General features: G+C 44.7%; 1 protein-coding gene across 3 annotated transcripts; it reads right to left on the bottom strand.

The window, feature by feature from the left end:
* Window positions 1-133: 133 nt before the first annotated feature.
* On the bottom strand, window positions 134-20,582 carry LOC115118211 (DCC-interacting protein 13-alpha-like). 3 transcript variants are annotated; one of them, XM_029646783.2, is made up of 22 exons: window positions 20,406-20,582; window positions 19,047-19,145; window positions 15,342-15,401; window positions 14,876-14,947; window positions 14,257-14,344; window positions 13,939-13,980; window positions 13,765-13,823; window positions 13,492-13,638; window positions 13,281-13,363; window positions 12,968-13,126; window positions 12,457-12,645; window positions 5,204-5,246; window positions 5,024-5,080; window positions 4,720-4,811; window positions 4,258-4,434; window positions 3,871-3,923; window positions 3,193-3,367; window positions 3,034-3,070; window positions 2,664-2,810; window positions 2,309-2,359; window positions 2,116-2,205; window positions 134-1,903 (listed from the first exon to the last, which is right to left on the bottom strand). In XM_029646783.2, exons 1-22 carry the CDS (start codon window positions 20,457-20,459, stop codon window positions 1,748-1,750), a joined length of 2,130 nt encoding a protein of 709 aa, XP_029502643.1. In that variant the 5' UTR covers window positions 20,460-20,582; the 3' UTR covers window positions 134-1,747. The 3 variants fall into 3 exon arrangements, with proteins under 3 accessions (XP_029502643.1, XP_029502644.1, XP_064858094.1); XM_029646784.2 differs by having other exon boundaries at window positions 3,871-3,920; XM_065002022.1 differs by lacking the exons at window positions 19,047-19,145; window positions 20,406-20,582 and adding an exon at window positions 15,770-16,450.
* Window positions 20,583-21,219: the final 637 nt, after the last annotated feature.

The following is a 21,219-nucleotide window of genomic DNA, read 5'->3' as shown; positions in this document are numbered from 1 at the left end:
GCGCACGGGCGCGCCCAATACTTTTGTTCAGACTATAAAAGTAGTCTGCTATTGTACGAAATAATATGCTTGTTTTTAGTCACCCTTTAGTCTCGAGACACACACAACCTAGGAGTTCTAAAATAAGACCGCCTTGAATTAGTGTACCTTTATTGTTGAAAAGCTATTTAAGACTGCAACAGTAATCACTGAAGTATAGAGTAAACATGATCCCATTCCCCCCTGCATCAATAAAGTGCAGTCCCCCCTATTAACATCTAACAGTTCCTAACTACTCCTTTAAACACCTTTCCCCAAAATGATAATAAAGTAGACTCAACTTTCATTATCAGTAATATGTCAAATCAATTCCAATTTGTTGATATGATAGTTTTCCCTGCATCATGTCACTGCAACATGTGTTCACTATGAGTTGATAAGTGATAAACGGTAGTCAGAGCTCAACACAAACGTACATATCAATGGGTTAAGGTTGAGGAACATTTTAGACAAACAGCATAGCATACATACTGTATGTAGTGCATTTCTTTGTACAGAAATGTGAGAAAAACACAAACCATTTCAAAACATAAAATCGATTAACACACATAATGGGGAAAAACAAACAGTTCATAAATCCCATTTTTCCTTTTAAGAGGCAATGCCCTGATTTAGCACTTTGTATTATAGTGTTGTTCTTTGTTCCAACCAATGAGCTGAATACATTACACCTCAGGCACAAGGTCTGTTGGGCTATGGCAAGTAGTCTGATCCATTGAACGAGAAACCATTATTGGTGTTTGGGGTTAAATGATTAGAGATCTAAATTCTCATCTTGAAACCAAACACACTCAAAAGGTTAATTGAAAGGGTAAATATTCATTATAGAAGAATAAAAGCGTGGCAATTAGGTATCTTGAATGATGGGATCCAAAGCACATGCAAGCGTTGTTAGTTGAATGAAAGACAACATGTATATGGTTTACATTATAAAATACTTGTTTATGTCATTACAGTATTAACATGTGCAATGTCTTCCTTCCCCAACAAATTAATACACTCTATAATCTCTGTTTTCTAGTATGCCATGGTATTCAGTCACCCTGATTATTAAAAATAAAATAAAAGCATTAAATCATCTCCTTCTACATTTCCTCTGAATACAAGTACCAGTATATAATACATGATTTACATATGGAGGATGAGAAAGATCCGGAAGGATTCTTTGAGTGTTCAGTCATTCACACACATTTATTTCTCCTCTTCTTTTGTTAGTTTAGTGGGGTCTTCATCCATCTTTGTTTAATGATATAAAGTCTATTTGCAGTCCAACTCCTCTGTAAAACAATGTAGGAGCCAGAGAAAAGCCCATAGAGGCTAAGCCGAGGCCCAGAGTTGAGGAGCCAAGGAACCAACTCCCGCTATAACTGTGCATTTTCACCGGATAGTACTTTGTAGTAAGACATCGCCAAGCTTGTTCAGTTGTCTGTTCAGAATAGAACATTGGCTCAACATATGTGACTTTTTAACATTTATTTAACTAGGCAAGTCAATTAAGAACAAATTCTTATTTACAGTAACGGCCTACCCCGGCCAAACCCTAATCCGGAAGACGCTGGGCCAATTGTGCCTGCCCTATGGACCAAAAATCACACAAACAATTGCTCAAAGTCTTCTCACATCGTCTCCTTCCATTGAAGATGATCAATTTCCGGTAGTTTGATGGTCCAAAGTAGTATCTGATGAAAGCTCTTTTCCTTCCATTCTCTTAGGCCTCCGACTCTCCCTTCTCCCGCCCCTCCGGTCCTGCATCACTGTCCTCTGATTGGCTTTTGCTCAGCACCAGGAACTGCCCATCAGCGCTAGGAGCAGGGGGGGCGGGGCGACTGGAGGCTGCGATTAAACGGCTCTGTTCCTCCAGGTCCTGTGGGTTCATTCAAATTCATTGACTCATCAATTAATCAATCAATCATTCAGTTTACTGTAACATGAGTGAACACAGAGGGTAATACAGTTATAGACCAAACACTGATCAAGATAGACATTGATCTACAAGTCAACAAGAATAGGATAAGTACTATATTGTCAATCCTTTTGGTACGGCAATGTATTGATTTGCTGGGACACTGACGCTACCTTTTCAATGTGTTTCTGTTTACTCAGCTCCTCCTGCTGTTTCTCCTTGGCCTTGTCCTGCTCCTCCTTCTTCTCTGTAGCTTTGCGATCCTAAATCAGATTTTTTTTTTGTCAAGGTCCCACATGAGTAGCTAAGATTCATCTTAAAATATTAAATTAATTCCACGAAAACAGAGAGTCTCACATGTCTTACCATCTCTGAGTGGAAAGCGATCTGTTTGGCCAGCCCAACACTGTCACATATCTGAAAGGAGAACACCACAACATGCAATCAGAGATAAAAAATAAACTAACAGAGGGAACAGTAGACACATGCAAATATCTTCCTTTTGTCACAACATGAAAACTATAAACCATTTTAACTGATAGTGCCATCACTATACAGACACAATATGCTTATTCCTAGAGTCAGGACTTGTTCCAAACCATGAGAACACATTTGCATGTGTGGCTGACCAGGAAGAACTCCAGGCCCTAGTTATATTGTGTAACTACTGGCCCTACCAACACATGTTAGAACAAAGGCTACACAGCAGAGCAGAACTTACCTTCTCCCCATCATTGTTGGACTCAAAGATATAGCAGACGGTGACAGGTCGTCCGTCCACCCTGCCTTCTGCAGTCTGCAGGACGAATCCAAACAGACGCTTGTTCTCCTGGTGGGACGAACACACCACCACACTGGAAAGAGGGAACTTGGGGAGGGGAGAATTAAAACAAGAAGTCATGTCTAATGTTGAGTGTAGACAGGTGTTATGTCAGTGATGATAGGTCAATAGCCTCTAGGCAGGTGTGTCAGTGATGATTGATTTCACCTACCAGTAATGCTACTGAGGAAATGATATACTTGACTATCAGTGAATAGAATGACAAACAGAAACATGTTCTAGTGGAGGTAGTGTGAGTTGGAGGACCTACCCTCAGCCGTGTGACTTGTGTCTGAGGATCGATGAGCCTGAAAACCACAAAACATCACACACAGGCAAATCTATTGACTGTAAGAGCATGCTTTTAATTATGTCACACATTTATAAAAACAAAAACGCATGCACATTACTCAAAGAGTATATGTCTCACTTGAGGCAGTCGCAGGTGACCAGCAGGTGAGACTCAGTCATCCTGAAGATGTTATGTATGGCCCTGGCTGCTAGGATCTGTCTCATGGTCTCATAGATGACGTCAGAGTTGTCTGCATTCTTCACCTCCATAGAACCCAGGAAACGCACAATGAACAGCTGGTGCAGGATGGAGTCTGGATGGACACACAGACAGACAGAGAGAGAGAGAGAGAGAGGGGGGTGACACACACACACAGACAATGGCATGCGCACAGACACACACAGCAAGACAGACCTGACACAGACAAACAGAGAGAGAGAGGGGGGTGACACACACACACACACAGCAAGCCAGACCTGACACAGACAGATAGACAGAGAGGGGGGGTGACACACACACACACACAGCAAGACAGACCTGACACAGACAGATAGACAGAGGGGGGGTGACACACACACACAGCAAGACAGACCTGACACAGACAGATAGAGAGAGGGGGGGTGACACACACACACACAGCAAGCCAGACCTGACACAGACAGATAGACAGAGAGGGGGGTGACACACACACACAGCAAGCCAGACCTGACACAGACAGGGGGGGGGTGACACACACACACACACAGACAATGGCATGCGCACAGACACACAGCAAGACAGACCTGACACAGACAGATAGGCAGACAGAGACACTACCTTCACTCTCCTCAGGTGGAGTGTCTCCTGATTCACCAAACGGGTTGGTCCTTCTTTCAGAAACGGGGAAAAAAGAAACACAAAAATATGAATTAATATGACTGTTTTCGCTTCAATATAGCTTGAATGAGGGGCGCAACTTTCTGCAATTGCATTTTTATTATTGGAATGTGATATGAAACGAGGCAACGGGGTGCTTTAGGACCATGCGGATGCCTCCGAGCGGTTGGGTATGCTGTTTGGAGTGTTTATCCAACTGTATAATTAAAATAAATAACTAATCTCCCCCCACTTCTAAAACCAAAGTTTCACCCCTAGCTTGAACATATACCAGGGGCTCGTCCCGCCTATACACCGTTTGGGAACCCCTGGTTAGTTAGTACCAACCTGCCCTGTCCCGCAGCCTTGGCCTGGCCTGCGTACTCCTCGCTGACTGGAGAGATGATGTCAAACTGGATGGGCGTGTCAGGAGCCACCAGGGCGTCCAATGAGAGGAGAGAGAGGGCCGGTGAGGCCGTCTCAGAGCTTACACTGCTGGTCCGCGCTGCCCGGGACCGCCCTTGTCTATACAGGAGACGGACGTCAGAGAGAGATGGAGGTCAGAGAGGTTAGAGAGAGATGGATGTTAGAGAGTTGGACAGAATGCAATATCATGACACCTAACTAGAGCAGGGTTTGTCTTAATTTAACTTACTACAGTAGGGTTTACCTTGGTTAGTCTTGATTATGTAACCACTTTATAGGCTAGAGTAGTTATCGGCTATACACTACCAAGGCCCAGAGTGTTCCATGGTCAGGAAAAACTCCTGCCTCTAATAATAATGAAGTCTCTATGATTCAGAAACGCACGTGGTCGGCCGCATACTCTCATGCCTCTGCTGGAAGGAGGGAGACGGTGTCACAGCCTCAAGAGCTGACTGGTTCACTCTGGCTGCAATTTCCTGCCAAAAGAAAGAGGGCATTTCAGCAATGAGGAAATGTGCTTGACAACAGCTCGGTAACAAAGGGAGGTGGGAGATGAGACTCACGTCACAGACATCCAGCATTGTCTGGGGGAATGTCACACCATAGGGCTCACAGCTCTAATTATAGATGACAGATTGAATGATGATGATGTAAGAGTAGGGTTTTCCAGTGATTGCCAGATACTCACCTCTGGGTTCTCACTCAGATATATCCTCTTTGAGATGTTGTTTATAGTTGCAATCCACTGAAGGAGCAGAGAAGCACAGGACAGCGTTATTAGGAGATGCACGAATTCCATGTCTGTGCTGTATTTATACAATACAAAAAGAAGATGTACAATACATTATGACTAAAACTGTTGTGTCACCTCTTCACAGTCCTTTCTGCTATCTGCCTGCAATATGACCACCCTGAAACAAAGACAAAGCACCTCAGTAACTTCAGTGAAAATAGTTACTAAGCTCTAAAGGTTCATAATCAAATCAAAATGTATTTGTCACATGCCCTGAATACAAACAGGTGTAGACCAAAACATTAAATGCTTACTTACAAGCCCTTAACCAACAATGCAGTTAAGAAATATTTACTAAATAAACTAAAGGAATACAAAAGTGAACAAAATAACAATAGTGAGGCTATATACGGGGGGGTCAACGTATATAGTTCGGTGGCCATTTGATTACTAGTTCAGCAGTCTTATGGCTTGGAGGTAGAGGCTGTTAAGGAGCCTTCTGGACCTAGACTTGGTGCTCTGGTACCGCTTGCCGTGCAGTAGCAGAGAGAACTGTACAAGACTTGGGTGACTGGAGTCTTTGACCATATTTTGGGTCTTCCTCTGACACCGGCAAGTATATAGGTCCTGGATGGCAGGAAGCTTGGCCCCAGCGAGTTACTTGGCCGTACATACTACCCTCTGTAGTGCCTTGCGGTCAGATGCCGAGCAGTTGCCATACCAGGCAGTAATGCAACCGGTCAGGATGCTCTCGATGGTGCAGCTGTAGAACTTTGAGGATCTGGGGACCCATGCCAAAAATGAGGTCTCAGGAAAAGGTGTTGTCGTGCCCTCTTCACAACGTTCTTGGTGTGTTTGGACCATGATAGTTTGTTGGTGATGTGGACACCAAGGAACTTGAAACTTTCGATGTGAATGGGGGCGTGTTTGGTCCTCCTTTTCCTGTAGTCCACGATCATCTCCTTAGTCTTGCTCACATTGAGTGAGAGGTTGATGTCCTGGCACCACACTGCCAGGTCTCTGACCTCCTCACTATAGGCTCTATTGTTGTCAGTGTTCAGGCCTCCCACGGTTGTGTCGTCAACAAACTTAATGGTGGTGTTGGAGTCGTGCTTGGCCACGCAGTCGTGGGTGAACAGGGAGTACAGGAGGGGACTAAGCACGCACCCATGAGGGGGACCCCATGTTGAGGACCAGCGTGGCAGATTTTTTTTTTATTTTTTTATTTCACCTTTATTTAACCAGGTAGGCTAGTTGAGAACAAGTTCTCATTTGCAACTGCGACCTGGCCAAGATAAAGCATAGCAGTGTGAACAGACAACACAGAGTTACACATGGAGTAAACAATTAACAAGTCAATAACACAGTAGAAAAAAAATGGGCAGTCTATATACAATGTGTGCAAAAGGCATGAGGAGGTAGGCGAATAATACAATTTTGCAGATTAACACTGGAGTGATAAATGATCAGATGGTCATGTACAGGTAGAGATATTGGTGTGCAAAAGAGCAGAAAAGTAAATAAAAAAAAATAAAAAAAACAGTATAAAAACAGTATGGGAATGAGGTAGGTGAAAATGGGTGGGCTATTTACCAATAGACTATGTACAGCTGCAGCGATCGGTTAGCTGATGTTTGAAGTTGGTGAGGGAGATAAAAGTCTCCAACTTCAGCGATTTTTGCAGTTCGTTCCAGTCACAGGCAGCAGAGTACTGGAACGAAAGGCGGCCAAATGAGGTGTTGGCTTTAGGGATGATCAGTGAGATACACTTGCTGGAGCGCGTGCTACGGATGGGTGTTGCCATCGTGACCAGTGAACTGAGATAAGGCGGAGCTTTACCTAGCATGGACTTGTAGATGACCTGGAGCCAGTGGGTCTGGCGACGAATATGTAGCGAGGGCCAGCTGACTAGAGCATACAAGTCGCAGTGGTGGGTGGTATAAGGTGCTTTGGTGACAAAACGGATGGCACTGTGATAGACTGCATCCAGTTTGCTGAGTAGAGTGTTGGAAGCCATTTTGTAGATGACATCGCCGAAGTCGAGGATCGGTAGGATAGTCAGTTTTACTAGGGTAAGCTTGGCGGCGTGAGTGAAGAAGGCTTTGTTGCGGAATAGAAAGCCGACTCTTGATTTGATTTTCGATTGGAGATGTTTGATGTGAGTCTGGAAGGAGAGTTTGCAGTCTAGCCAGACACCTAGGTACTTATAGATGTCCACATATTCAAGGTCGGAACCATCCAGGGTGGTGATGCTAGTCGGGCATGCGGGTGCAGGCAGCGATCGGTTGAAAAGCATGCATTTGGTTTTTACTCGCGTTTAAGAGCAGTTGGAGGCCACGGAAGGAGTGCTGTATGGCATTGAAGCTCGTTTGGAGGTTAGATAGCACAGTGTCCAATGACGGGCCGAAAGTATATAGAATGGTGTCGTCTGCGTAGAGGTGGATCAGGGAATCGCCCGCAGCAAGAGCAACATCATTGATATATACAGAGAAAAGAGTCGGCCCCAGAATTGAACCCTGTGGCACCCCCATAGAGACTGCCAGAGGACCGGACAGCATGCCCTCCGATTTGACACACTGAACTCTGTCTGCAAAGTAATTGGTGAACCAGGCAAGGCAGTCATCCGAGAAACCGAGGCTATTGAGTCTGCCGATAAGAATATGGTGATTGACAGAGTCGAAAGCCTTGGCGAGGTCGATGAAGACGGCTGCACAGTACTGTCTTTTATCGATGGCGGTTATGATATCGTTTAGTACCTTGAGCGTGGCTGAGGTGCACCCGTGACCAGCTCGGAAACCAGATTGCACAGCGGAGAAGGTACGGTGGGATTCGAGATGGTCAGTGACCTGTTTGTTGACTTGGCTTTCGAAGACCTTAGATAGGCAGGGCAGGATGGATATAGGTCTATAGCAGTTTGGGTCCAGGGTGTCTCCCCCTTTGAAGAAGGGGATGACTGCGGCAGCTTTCCAATCCTTGGGGATCTCAGACGATATGAAAGAGAGGTTGAACAGGCTGGTAATAGGGGTTGCGACAATGGCGGCAGATAGTTTCAGAAATAGAGGGTCCAGATTGTCAAGCCCAGCTGATTTGTACGGGTCTAGGTTTTGCAGCTCTTTCAGAACATCTGCTATCTGGATTTGGGTAAAGGAGAACCTGGAGAGGCTTGGGCGAGGAGCTGCGGGGGGGCGGAGCTGTTGGCCGAGGTTGGAGTAGCCAGGCGGAAGGCATGGCCAGCCGTTGAGAAGTGCTTATTGAAGCTTTCGATAATCGTGGATTTATCGGTGGAGACAGTGTTACCTAGCCTCAGTGCAGTGGGCAGCTGGGAGGAGGTGCTCTTGTTCTCCATGGACTTCACAGTGTCCCAGAACTTTTTGGAGTTGGAGCTACAGGATGCAAACTTCTGCCTGAAGAAGCTGGCCTTAGCTTTCCTGACTGACTGCGTGTATTGGTTCCTGACTTCCCTGAACAGTTGCATATCACGGGGCTATTCGATGCTATTGCAGTCCGCCACAGGATGTTTTTGTGCTGGTCGAGGGCAGTCAGGTCTGGAGTGAACCAAGGGCTGTATCTGTTCTTGGTTCTGCATTTTTTGAACGGAGCATGCTTATCTAAAATGGTGAGGAAGTTACTTTTAAAGAATGACCAGGCATCCTCAACTGACGGGATGAGGTCAATGTCCTTCCAGGATACCCGGGCCAGGTCGATTAGAAAGGCCTGCTCACAGAAGTGTTTTAGGGAGCGTTTGACAGTGATGACGGGTGGTCGTTTGACTGCGGCTCCGTGGCGGATACAGGCAATGAGGCAGTGATCGCTGAGATCCTGGTTGAAGACAGCGGAGGTGTATTTGGAGGGCCAGTTGGTCAGGATGACGTCTATGAGGGTGCCCTTGTTTACAGAGTTAGGGTTGTACCTGGTGGGTTCCTTGATGATTTGAGTGAGATTGAGGGCATCTAGCTTACATTGTAGGACTGCCGGGGTGTTAAGCATATCCCAGTTTAGGTCACCTAACAGAACAAACTCTGAAGCTAGATGGGGGGCGATCAATTCACAAATGGTGTCCAGGGCACAGCTGGGAGCTGAGGGTGGTCGGTAGCAGGCGGCAACAGTGAGAGACTTATTTCTGGAGAGGGTAATTTTCAAAATTAGTAGTTCGAACTGTTTGGGTATGGACCTGGAAAGTATGACATTACTTTGCAGGCTATCTCTGCAGTAGACTGCAACTCCGCCCCCTTTGGCAGTTCTATCTTGACGGAAGATGTTATAGTTGGGTATGGAAATCTCAGAATTTTTGGTGGCCTTCCTGAGCCAGGATTCAGACACGGCAAGGACATCAGGGTTAGCAGAGTGTGCTAAAGCAGTGAGTAAAACAAACTTGATTCAAAACCAAGATGTGTTGTTGCCTACCCTTACCAACTGTGGGCGGCCCGTCAGGAAGTCCAGGATCCAGTTGCATAGGGATGTGTTTAGTCCCAGGGACACCTGAGGTTAGTGATGAGCTTTGAGGGCACTATGGTGTTGAAAGGCTGAGCTGTAGTCAATGAACAGTATTCTCACATAAGTGTTCCTTTTTTCCCAGGAGGAAAAGGGCAGTGTGGAGTGCGATTGAGATGGCGTCATCTGTGGATCTATTGGGGTGGTATGCGAATTGGAGTGAGTCTAGGGTTTCTGGGATGATGGTGTTGATGTGAGCCATGACCAGCCTTTCAAAGGAGTAGTAGACATTTAGGCAGGTTACCTTTGCTTTTTTGGGCACAGGGACTATAGTGGTCTGCTTGAAACATGTAGGTATTACAGACTCAGACAGAGAGAGGTTGAAAATGTCAGTGAAGACACATGCCAGTTGGTCTGCGCATGCTCTGAGTACCCGTCCTGCTAATCGCGGCCTTGTGAATGTTGACCTGTTTAAAAGGTATTGCTCACATCGGCATTTAGCCCGTCTGGTAGGCTCGTGTCACTGGGCAGCTCGCGGCTGGGTTTCCATTTGTAGTCCGTAATAGTTTGCAAGCCCAGTCACATTCCACGAGCATCAGAGCCGGTGTAGTCTGATTCAATCTTAGTCCTGTACTGACGCTGGCCTGTTTGATGGTTCGTCTGAGGGCATAGCAAGATTTCTTAGAAGTGCCCGGATTAGTCTCCCACTCCTTGAAAGTGTCAGCTCTAGCCTTTAGCTCTGTGCGGATGTTGCCTGTAATCCATGGTTTCTGGTTGGGATATGTACGTACGGTCACTGTGGGAACGACGTCGTCAATGCACTTAATCAATTTATTTATTATGAATCCCCATTAGCTTCTGCCAAAGCAGCAGCTACTCTTCCTGGGGTCCAGCAAAATTAAGGCAGTTTATACAATTTTAAAACATTACAATAAACTGTGTGCCCTCAGGCCCCTACTCCACCACTACCACATATCTACAGTACTAAATCCATGTGTATGTATAGTGAGTATGTTATTGTGTGTGTGTGTGTGTATGCATAGGTCTGTGCCAATGTTTGTGCTGCTTCACAGTCCCCGCTGTTCCATAAGGTGTTTTTTTAATCTAATTTTACTGCTTGCGTCAGTTACTTGATGTGGAATAGAGTTCCATGTAGTCATGGCTCTATGTAGTACTGTGTGCCTCCCATAGTCTGTTCTGGACTTAGGGACTGTGAAGAGATCTCTTGTGGCATGTCTTGTGGGGTATGCATGGGTGTCCAAGCTGTGTGACAGTAGTTTAGACAGACAGCTCGGTGCATTCAACATGTCAATACCTTTTATAAATAAAAGTAGTGATGAAGTCAGTCTCTCCTCCACTTTCAGCCAGGAGAGACTGACATGCATATTATTAATATTAGTTCTCTGTGTACATCCAAGGGCCAGCCGTGCTGCCCTGTTCTGATCCAATTGCAATTTTCCTATGTCCTTTTTTGTGGCACCTGACCACATGGCTGAACACTAGTCAAGGTGCAACAAAACTAGGGCCTGTAAGACCTGCCTTGTTGATAGTGTTTTTAAGAAGGCAGCGCTTTATTTATTATAGACAGACTTCTCCCCATCTTAGTTACTACTGCAGCAATAAGTTTAATAATATATTCCTCAAAGCCATTGGATGAATCCCAGAACATGTTCCAGTCTGTTTGCGCAAAACAGTCCTTGGGTGTAGCATCCGCATCATCTGACCACTTCCGTATTGAGCGAGTCACTGATACTTCCTGCTTTAGTGTTTGCTTGTTAGCAGGAATCAGGATATAAATTATGGTCAGATTTGCCAAATGGAGGGTGAGGGAGAGCTTTGTACATGTCTCTGTGTGTGGAGTAAAGGTGGTCTATAGTTTTTTCCCCTCTGGTTGCACATGTGACATGCTGGTAGAAATTAGGTAAAAATGGATTTAAGTTTGCCTGCATTAAAGTCCTCGGTCATTAGGAGCGCCGCTTCTGGACGAGCATTTTCTTGTTTGCTTATGGCCTTATACAGCTTGTTGAGTGCGGTCTTATTACCAGCATCGGTTTGTGGTGGTATATAGACGGCTGTGAAAAATATAGATGAAGTCTCTTGGTAGACAGTGTAGTCTATAGCTTATCATGAGGTACTCTACCTTAGGCGAGCAATACTTTGAGACTACCTCAATATTAGACATCGCGCACCAACTGTTATTGACAAATAGACAGACACCCCCACTCCTCGTCTTACCGGACGTAGCTGTTCTGTCCTGCTGATGCACGGAAAACCCAGCCAACTGTATATTATCTGTGTCATCATTCAGCCACACCTCGTGAAACATAAGATATTACAGTTAATGTCCCGTTGGTAGGATAGTCTCGAACGGAGGTCATCCAGTTTATTCTCCCCTGATCTGTACGAACGGAGGTCATCCAGTTTATTCTCCCCTGATCTGTACGAACGGAGGTCATCCAGTTTATTCTCCCCTGATCTGTACGAACGGAGGTCATCCAGTTTATTCTCCCCTGATCTGTACGAACGGAGGTCATCCAGTTTATTCTCCCCTGATCTGTACGAACGGAGGTCATCCAGTTTATTCTCCCCTGATCTGTACGAACGGAGGTCATCCAGTTTATTCTCCCCTGATCTGTACCCGCTGTATTTCCTTCTTTTCCTCATGCGAATGACGGGGATTTGGCCTGTCCGGGAGCAACATTATATCCTATGGGTCAGATTTATTAAAGAAAAAAATCTTTATCCAGTTTGAGGTGAGTAAATCGCTGTTCTGATATCCAGAAGCTATTTTCGGTCATAAGAGGCAGAAACATTACGTACAAAATAAGTTAGAAATTAGAAAAAAACAGAAAATAGCACAATTGGTTAGGAGCAAAACGGCAGCCATCCCGCCGGCGCCATTCTTCTTCATAAGCTGGTATTACTGGTTTATAAAGCTTTAATATGTAGTCATTTACTTCTTGCCGTCAAAGGATGTGATCTGGAAGCAGAAGCGTCGGTCTTCACAGTCCACGGCCATGACAGAGCAATTATCGATGTCCATGACCAGACCCCCAGCTACATGCCCTCGTGCCTGGCCCATCAGGTTCCCTCCCTGGGTGAAGAAGTACTGCCGCTCCCAGGAGGAAGACACTAGGCCTGTTTTACTAGGCGGACACATTCAGAAGAGAAAAAGGAAAAGCATGGTTAAAACGTGTTCTGGTGCAGGTGACTGCCTTTTGGGCCCAAACTAACATCAACGTTTTACACTACAAATTAATAGGACCAATATATATATATATATATATTTTTTTTTAATCAAGCAAGCGTTATGAACATCTTCAATAAGCTGTGGCCAGAGACAAAACTGCTGTCCTACCGTAGCTTGATATGGACTAACTTGAGTGGATTGATTTGAATGTATACATTTGTTGAGGTAGCCATTGCCAGGCTTGTGTGTGTGTCTGGTGTGTGACAGTGCTGTCTTACTTTCGTCTGTAGAGGTAGCCGGCCTTGCGTGTGAGGTTGCGGTTGACAGGAACCTGGCTAGGGTCGGGGTCTGGCATGTAGAGGAGGTCACTGGCCTGCTCCAAGTCCTGGATGGTCTGTTGCATTACATCTACCTCACCATCCATCTCCCTGCGGACACTGGACACAACCACACACGCCCAGCCTTAAACACACTGCATGAAATATGGCCTAACAGAAGGCAATATGGAGCTACCACCATTGCTTACAACTATCCAATCTTCTCAGATCTCTACAAATTCCTAGGGTCTAGGAGATTCAGGTTGAAGCTTACTTCTGAACGCTGCTTCCTATGTTGGTGAGGAAATCTTCCCACTGCTGGGTGAGGTTCTCTGATCCCAGCTTGAAAAAGCTGATCTGAGAGATATAGACATGCTGATCAGAACATATACTGGAGACAGAGAGATAGAGAGACAGAGAAAGGAGAGAAAGAAGGTGTAAGAGAGAGACGGAAGGGAGGAGGAAGTAAGGTTGTTGTACAGTACCTGTGCCTGCATATACCCCAGCAGCGGCTCCAGAATGGCAATCTTCTTCTTGTACTGCAGAGTGTTGAGGGCTGTGAAGTAGTGCATCATGGTCTGGTGCTGCTTCTTCCTGGAGGTATACACATCCTCCATCACCTCGCCCTTCACCTGGAGAGAAGACAAGCACACAAAATGTCAGGTTTAATTTGGTGAGACAGTTATTGTTACAACAAGGTAATCTTATAATAATGAACTTCTCCAAAAATATTATGTTCCCAAAAACAAACCCTGTACCTTCTCGTTGTCCCTCCTTTTAGAGAGACGGCTGTATCGGTTGATGGCCATGTCATGATCTGTAGACAGAAACATGTCATGAGTGGTTATTACAATTACAACATGGGCTCATGAAATTATACCATGTCACAACAATAATTTGTTTTTATGTTTTATTGAGTAGTTCGCGCTCACCATCACTGGCAATCTGGAACACTTCCTTCAGAGTCAGTATCTCTGTAGGGGAGAGAAAGATGGTTAACATCCATTTCAACTATCTGTTCACATTCTGCCACTAGTCAACTTTACAAAGAGGCAGACGTTGGTCTAGGCTAGCGATAGTGCAGCACAGCCACCTTCAGACTCCTATTAACTTAGATTTATTTAATAGGATTTTATATGTAATTCTATGCCCTTGACATCCCTATGATCGGTCTCCAGCTCTCATAACTGTATTTATCTCTATAAAAACAGTAAAAAAATTAAAAAGGGGTATGGAATTTAGAGTCCTACCTCTTAAGTCCCTCTCCTTAAACTGGGTGATAGGGAACATCATGGCGTCAGCCAGCTGAGTGGAGAGGACTGCATGACAGGAACTCAACTGTGGGAGTGAAGAAAGGCCAGTTACATTATGGAATCTCCTCAGGGAAATATCTCTCTCATCACAGAGGAGAGGTGGGGGAGCCTAGCAAGAAGGAAGAGAGAGGTAAATACAGAATGAAGGAAGGGAGGGGTTTAAATTAAGATTGAAAGAGTATGTAAAAGTGAAGGATCGGAGAGTTTATATATTTTTTATTTTTACCTTTATTTAACTAGGCAAGTCTGTTAAGAACAAATTCTTATTTTATTTTAGGAACAGTGGGTTAACTGCCTGTTCAGGGGCAGAACGACAGACCTGGTCAGCTCCGGTTACTAGTCCAACGCTCTAACCACTAGGCTACCCTGCCGCCCCAAGGTTAAGAAGGAGAGATGGAAGAGGTTAAGATGGACAGAAAGAAGGAAGAAGTTAAAGTGCAGTGTGAGAGCGTTTATAGTGTAATTAAAGAAGGTAAAGGTTAAGACAATGTAATCCTATGTGAGCAGCAGCGTGCCACAGTGAGGAGGAGGATGAGGGCAGAGCAGCAGTTCTCACCTCGTCTATGACTTTGGCAAAATGCTGCAGGGTGGAGCTCATGACCTCGTCGTCGCTGCAAAGAGGGAAGCGCTGCAAAGACAGGCCAAAGTCCTAATGCATTTTCCATTTATATTTTAGTCGTTTGACAGACGCTCTTATCCAGAGGGACCTACGATCAGAGCATTCAACTAATGTTTTAAACAAACAGGTTTCTTAGAAGATGCATGAGAAAAAGAAATGCAAGCATTTCCTGACTGGAAGAAAATTGACTAGGCCCTAGTTTCTTGCCTGGTCAGGTCACGTTATAAAACAAAACTCTGGGCCTTAATGATAATACCATAATTGACTAGGTGTTTTTATGTTTCACCTGGTCCTAGTAGTGCATTAACGCGCCATAGAAAACATAACAGACAGCTCAAAGGGAAATCCATCACCACCAATACCTCTATCATGCATACAACATGTTGACATTGTGAGAACATACCTGTTTCTCATACTCCTTCAGAAGTTTGGAGGTGAGATGGGTGGCAGCACTCAACTCATTCTGAAAAGGAGAAAAGCCAATGTAGTTTTACCTAACCGACTGTAGGAGCAACTACTTATTATTGTGCGTTTGTCTGCTTGGCCTTAACTGCATATGAGGAGGTCTGGAAAATGTCTCTCATTTGTAATTTTTTTTGAGTAGTACAAATACAGTCCATTCGGAAAGTATTTCAGACCCCTTGACTTTTTCCACATTTTGTTACGTTACAGTCTTGTTCTAAAATTAAATGATTTATCCTCATCAATCTACGCACAATACCCCATAACAACAAAGCAAACAGTTTTCTCCCCCCAAATGTATTAAAAATAACTGAAATACCACATTTACATAAGTATTCAGACCATTTACTCAGTACTTTGTTGAAGCACCTTTGGCAGCGATTACAGCCTCGAGTCTTCTTGGGTATGACGCTACCAGCTTGGTACAACTGTATTTGGGGAGTTTCTCCCATTCTTCTCTGCAGATCCTCTCCAGCTCTGGCAGGTTGGATGGAGAGCGTCGCTGCACAGCTATTTTCATGTCTAGCCAGAGAAGTTAGATCGGGTTCAAGTCTGGTCCCTGGCAGGGCCACTCAAAGACATTCAGAGATGTGTCCCGAAGCCACTCCTGCATTGTCTTGGCTGTGTGCTTAGGGTCGTCGACCTGTTGGAAGGTGAACCTTTGCACCAGTCTGAGGTCCTGAGCAGGATTTCATCAAGGATCTCTCTGTACTTTGCTCCGTTCAACTTTCCCTTGATCCCAACTAGTCTCCCAGCCACTGAAAACAATGCCCACAGCATGATGCTGCCACCACCATACTTCACCGTACGGATGGTGCCAGGTTTCCTCCAGACATGACGCTAGGTACTCAGGCCAAAGAGTTCAATCTTGGTTTCATCAGACCAGATAATCTTGTCTCTCATGGTCTGAGAGTCCTTTAGGTGTTTTAAGGCAAACTGTCATGGGCCTTTTACTTAGGAGTGGCTTCCGTCTGGCCACTCCACCATAAAGGCCTGATTGGTGGAGTGCTGCAGAGATGGTTGTCCTTCTGGAGCGTTCTCCCATCTCCACAGAGGAACTCTGGAGCTCTGTCAGAGTGACCATCGGGTTCTTGGTCACCACCCTGACCAAAGCCCTTCTCCCACGATTGCTCAGTTTGGCTGAGCGGCCAGCTCTAGGAAGAGTCTTGGTGGTTCCAAACTTCTTTAATTTAAGAATGATGAAGACCCCTGCATTCTTGGGGATCTTCAATGCTGCAGAATTTTTTTGTACCCTTCCCCAGAGCTGTGCCTCGACACAATCCTGTCCCGGAACTCCATGGACTATGTATATATACAGTGCCATCAGAAAGTATTCACACCCCTTGTCTTTCTCCACATTTTGTTGAGTTATAGCCTGTCAAACACAGAATCAACCACAAAGTCCAGGTTTTGAATTACACTTTGGATGGCGTATCAATACACACAGTCACTACAAAGATTTCACCATGAGGCCAATGGCGACATTAAACAGTTAGAGTTCATTAGCTGTGATAGGTGAAAACGGAGGATGGATCAACAACACTGTAGTTACGCCACAATACTAACCTAAATGACAGAGTGAAAAAAAGGAAGCCTGTCAGAATACAAATATTTCAAAACATGCATCCTGTTTGCAATAAGGCACTAAAGTAACACCGCAAAAAATGTTGCAAAGAAATGAACTGTCCTAAATACAAAGTGCTATGTTTGGGGCAAATCCAACACAACACATCCCCGAGTACCACTCTTTATGTCATGGGTATGCTCGTCTTGGCCAAGGACTAGGGAGTTTTTTTAATGAAAAGAAACAGAATAGAGCTAAGCACAGGTAAAATCCTTCAGGAAAACCTGGTTCAGTCTGCTTTCCAACAGACACAGGGAGACAAATTCCTCTTTCAGCAGGACAATAACCTAAAACACAAGGCCAAATAGACACCGGAGTTACTTACCAAAACGACATTGAATGATCCTGATTGGCCTAGTTACAGTTTTGACTTAAATCTACTTGAAAACCTAAGGCAAGACTTGAAAATGGCTGTCAAACAATGATCAACAACCAACATGACAGAGCTGGAAGACTCAGACAGAATCGAAGTTGTAATTGCTGCCAAAGGTGATTCTAACATGTACACTCAGGGTGTGAAAACGTATGTAAATTAGATATCTGTATTTAATTTTCAATACATTTGCAAACATTTCTAAAAACATGTTTTCCCTTTGTCATTATGGGATCTTTTATGTAGACAGGTAAGATAAAAAATAGTTTTTTTGAAAAAAATCAATTTTGAATTCAGGCTGTAACACAATAAAATGTGGAATAAGTCAAAGGACATGAATACTTTCTGAATGCACAGTATTTTGTACAGACAATAAAGAAAATCAATTATGGGTCTACATCTTAATATTGCTCCCAGCATTGATCAAAGGCTAAGAATGTTTATATTATTGATCTGACTGTGTTCCAATTGTGTCTGCCTCTTTGCCAACGAGTAGAATCATGAACAGGGGTTTATTCATTATGTTCGCCAACGACTCCTGGATTTGACTCCCGGATTTGCCTTTTTGGCAGCACATTCACTACCCTTTCGCAGCACAGGCCAGGGGCATGAGACGTGATATGAACTCCCCGCCTCACACTCGGCTCAATTAGGCAACTTGAGACGCTGCTGATAGTATGCTTGCGAGATACTGGACAAAAGGCAGTTTTAAAACCATCCTGCGATTAATACGGTTTATAGACATCCCCCAAAACAACCAAAAACAACTCAGAGAATGAGTGCACAACTGGTAAATAGTCGCTTATAAATATGTCAGTGAGTCAGGTGGCTAGCTGCCAGCAGAGACATATTGCAATAATGTTGAAGGGCTCTGGCTAGTATTCCTTAGCCAGCTAGAAGAATGGAGAAGCCAAAGCGAACGTTAAACAGAGCCTCTCTCAGCAGGAGCAAAAAACACGCTACTAAGTTCTCATAATAACATTGCTCTACAGAGAATAGGCTACTAAGTTCTCATAATAACATTGCTCTACAGAGAATAGGCTACCGAGACAGACAGTGATGCAGGGCCCAGTAGTGAGGCAGACTGCAATGCATGCAGAAGGGAGGGAGCAGAGGAACAGAGCCCCGTGTGGGGTCCCCTGAGAAAATCTGTACTAATCTTATCAAACAAATTAGGGGGGGGGGGAACATACGTTTCAATATACGAACATCTCCACGTGGCTTATGTTCCCTAAAGGCCGACATTAAAATACAACATGCAATCAACACAGTTCTGAAAAGGTCATACGTTTTTGTTTTCGTTTCCAATGCTACATGTCAGTGTGAATCCTTTCTCATATTTCCCCCCTTTCTGGGGTATGACGTTACATGTGTACAGCTAATAGGCTCGGTGTTTGTAGATGGACTGAGGTGAATGAAACTACAGCAGCCAAGGTGATAATGGCTGGGGGCATTTTTGCTGTTCCCCAAATAGCATTTAAAAAACATTTTGGTAGAAATGCAGCAAATGAGCTTCAACTTTCAAAAATGTCAGGACCTCACCAAAACCCTGGTTACAGTCCTGTTTGTATGAGTGTGCTTGCTTGTTTAAAAAAAAAAAAAGCCTGCACACTAACTGACATGAACTTATCCCAGGGCTCATTGCTCACTTGTGCATCGTAGATTCTGTTCATGGCCTGGAAGAGCTTCTGGGAGTAGTTGGATATTGCAGCCGCATCCTCCTCGAACACACCGAGCAGGGAGCGCGTCTGGCAACAGGGAGAGAAAGACAGTAGATGAAGGAACCACTCATCTAAGGAAAAATTCAGGTTAGGCCTACCTGAAAGAGGAAGCTTAGATGGCACACTTATGTCACCGTTGTGCAAGGCTAATCTGGTCCCAGATCTGTGGCTTTAGCCAATCCATCTGACTATTGTGTTCATCCCACACATCAGAGGTGGCCTCCTGGAGAGCGACCCTTCATCAAGATTATGTTTAGCTGAATCAGGTGTGTACTGTGTAGGTTGCATAGGGCAGGATAATGAAGAAAGCATGCCCAGTAGCTATCCAGGAGGCGGGGTAGCTGGGCGCCACCACTGCACAGCTACATGTCATGCCCCAGACTAGGTCAGGGACATGTCATGTCTGTGGGTGCAAGCTAGTGATCAACACTCTGGAACTGGTCTCACCGGTATATGTTGCTGCATTCTGTCAGGGGAGAGAGCCTCAGCCATAGAAATAGAATGACTAGAATGGATTGGAATATAATTAAATGGTATTTTCTATTGCCTCAGTCCCCTGACACTGCTGGACAAGCCTGTTCTGCAACAGACAGTAATGATTCTTATGACTACTGGACATGCAAGCAGTTTTGTTGGTTACTGTATCTAGGCTATATACCGTAGCTGAAAGAGGGTTTCATTAATGCCAACAAATACAAAACTAGGTCTAAAGAACATTTAACATTCACTGTACAAGTGCAGCTCTCATAGACAAGCCAAATACCAATTATAAAAGGCCTCGCTATGGTCAGACAGCCAATCCATCAAAATCCAGTGGTTTGCAGCTAGCCAATAACCTCTTCTCTAGATTCTGGGGAAGTAGCGGTGTTTACTCAACTCTACGATAGGGAGGAAGTGGTGCACCCAGCTAGCAGCCAGCTGGAGCCAGGACGGTCACGTAGCTTGACCGACTAATTTGTGTGTTCAATATCATCAACAACAAGGGTGTGATGTGTGCCATGGCATTGTCTCAATAGAAACCCATTATCTAGTTACTTTTATCAGGTGGTGCAAAGGCCGATAATGCAAAAATAGCTACTACCATTGACAGCTGGCCAAATATCATGAAGCAGTTTCGCTCGTTTGCCTGGGGACCAGAAATATTCGCTTTGAAGAGGCCACCTATCACCTTCTGGCAGCTCTTTACTTGACGCTTGCTCGAGCGAGCTAACATGGCTGGCTAGCATTCGCTGCGCTCTTGCACACCACAAAGACAACAGGGAGCTACAGAGCATAGTTTGAGATTACCTGCGGACTGTCCTCGAATGTCTCCTCGATCGGTAATTTATCTATTCCAGGCATGGCTATAGCTAGCTATTTCTATTCGTACGAATATGAACTGTAATCGGTCAATAAGAAATGAAATAACTAGCCTATCACTCCCACTGAATGTTTTCCCTTTAGATCAACCTCCACACACATATCATCCTACATGCGGATATCCCGCCTTTAGAACGATTATGATTGGATAAAGTTTTTCTCGACAGATTTCATTGGTTCCTTTGTGCTATGCAATGAAATACATTTTGGCTCAATTTGACCGTTGTCCATAAACGATTACCAGTCTGCTTTCAGAGCCAAAAATGGCACCACGGTGGTGCGGTTACGAAGGTGGGTGGCTATGTGTGAACAGTTTTGGATGACTTTTTTCCATCTATCTTGTTTCCATATGGTTAGGAGTATGTTTTTTGTTGCAATTTGCAACCAAACAACAGCATAGGTTTAGGCAAAACTTTACAAAACATTAAGAACACCTTCCTAATATTGAGTTACACCACCACCTTCAATTAGTCTGGGCATGGACTCTACAAGGTGTCGAAAGCATTCTGCAGGGATGCTGGCCCATATTGACTCCAATGCTTCCCACAGTTATGTCAAGATGGCTGTATGTCCTTTGGGTGGTGGACCATTTTTGATACACACAGGAAAGTGCTGAGTGTGAAAAACCCAGCAGCGTTGCAGTTCCTGACACAAATGGGTGCACCTGGCACCTACTGCCATACCCCCATTTCAAAGGCACTTAAATATTTTGTCTTGCCCATTCACTCTCTGAACGGCACAC

This window comes from Oncorhynchus nerka, linkage group LG15 (genome assembly GCF_034236695.1).
Source record: "Oncorhynchus nerka isolate Pitt River linkage group LG15, Oner_Uvic_2.0, whole genome shotgun sequence".
In the NCBI taxonomy this organism is placed as follows: Eukaryota; Metazoa; Chordata; class Actinopteri; order Salmoniformes; family Salmonidae; genus Oncorhynchus; species Oncorhynchus nerka.
Note: the sequence above shows the minus strand (reverse complement) of the source record. Positions and strands in the feature narration are given on the sequence as shown.

Bases quoted from the DNA above. Each gene is read 5' to 3' on its own strand.
- LOC115118211 (XM_029646783.2), bottom strand. From the start codon at position 20,459: ATGCCTGGAATAGATAAATTACCGATCGAGGAGACATTCGAGGACAGT. The intron at 13,639-13,764 runs GTACAGGGTTTG...TCTTCTCTCCAG, and splicing joins AAAGGAGGGACAACGAGAAG to GTGAAGGGCGAGGTGATGGA. The intron at 12,646-12,967 runs GTAAGACAGCAC...GTGTCCGCCTAG, and splicing joins GGCTACCTCTACAGACGAAA to TAAAACAGGCCTAGTGTCTT.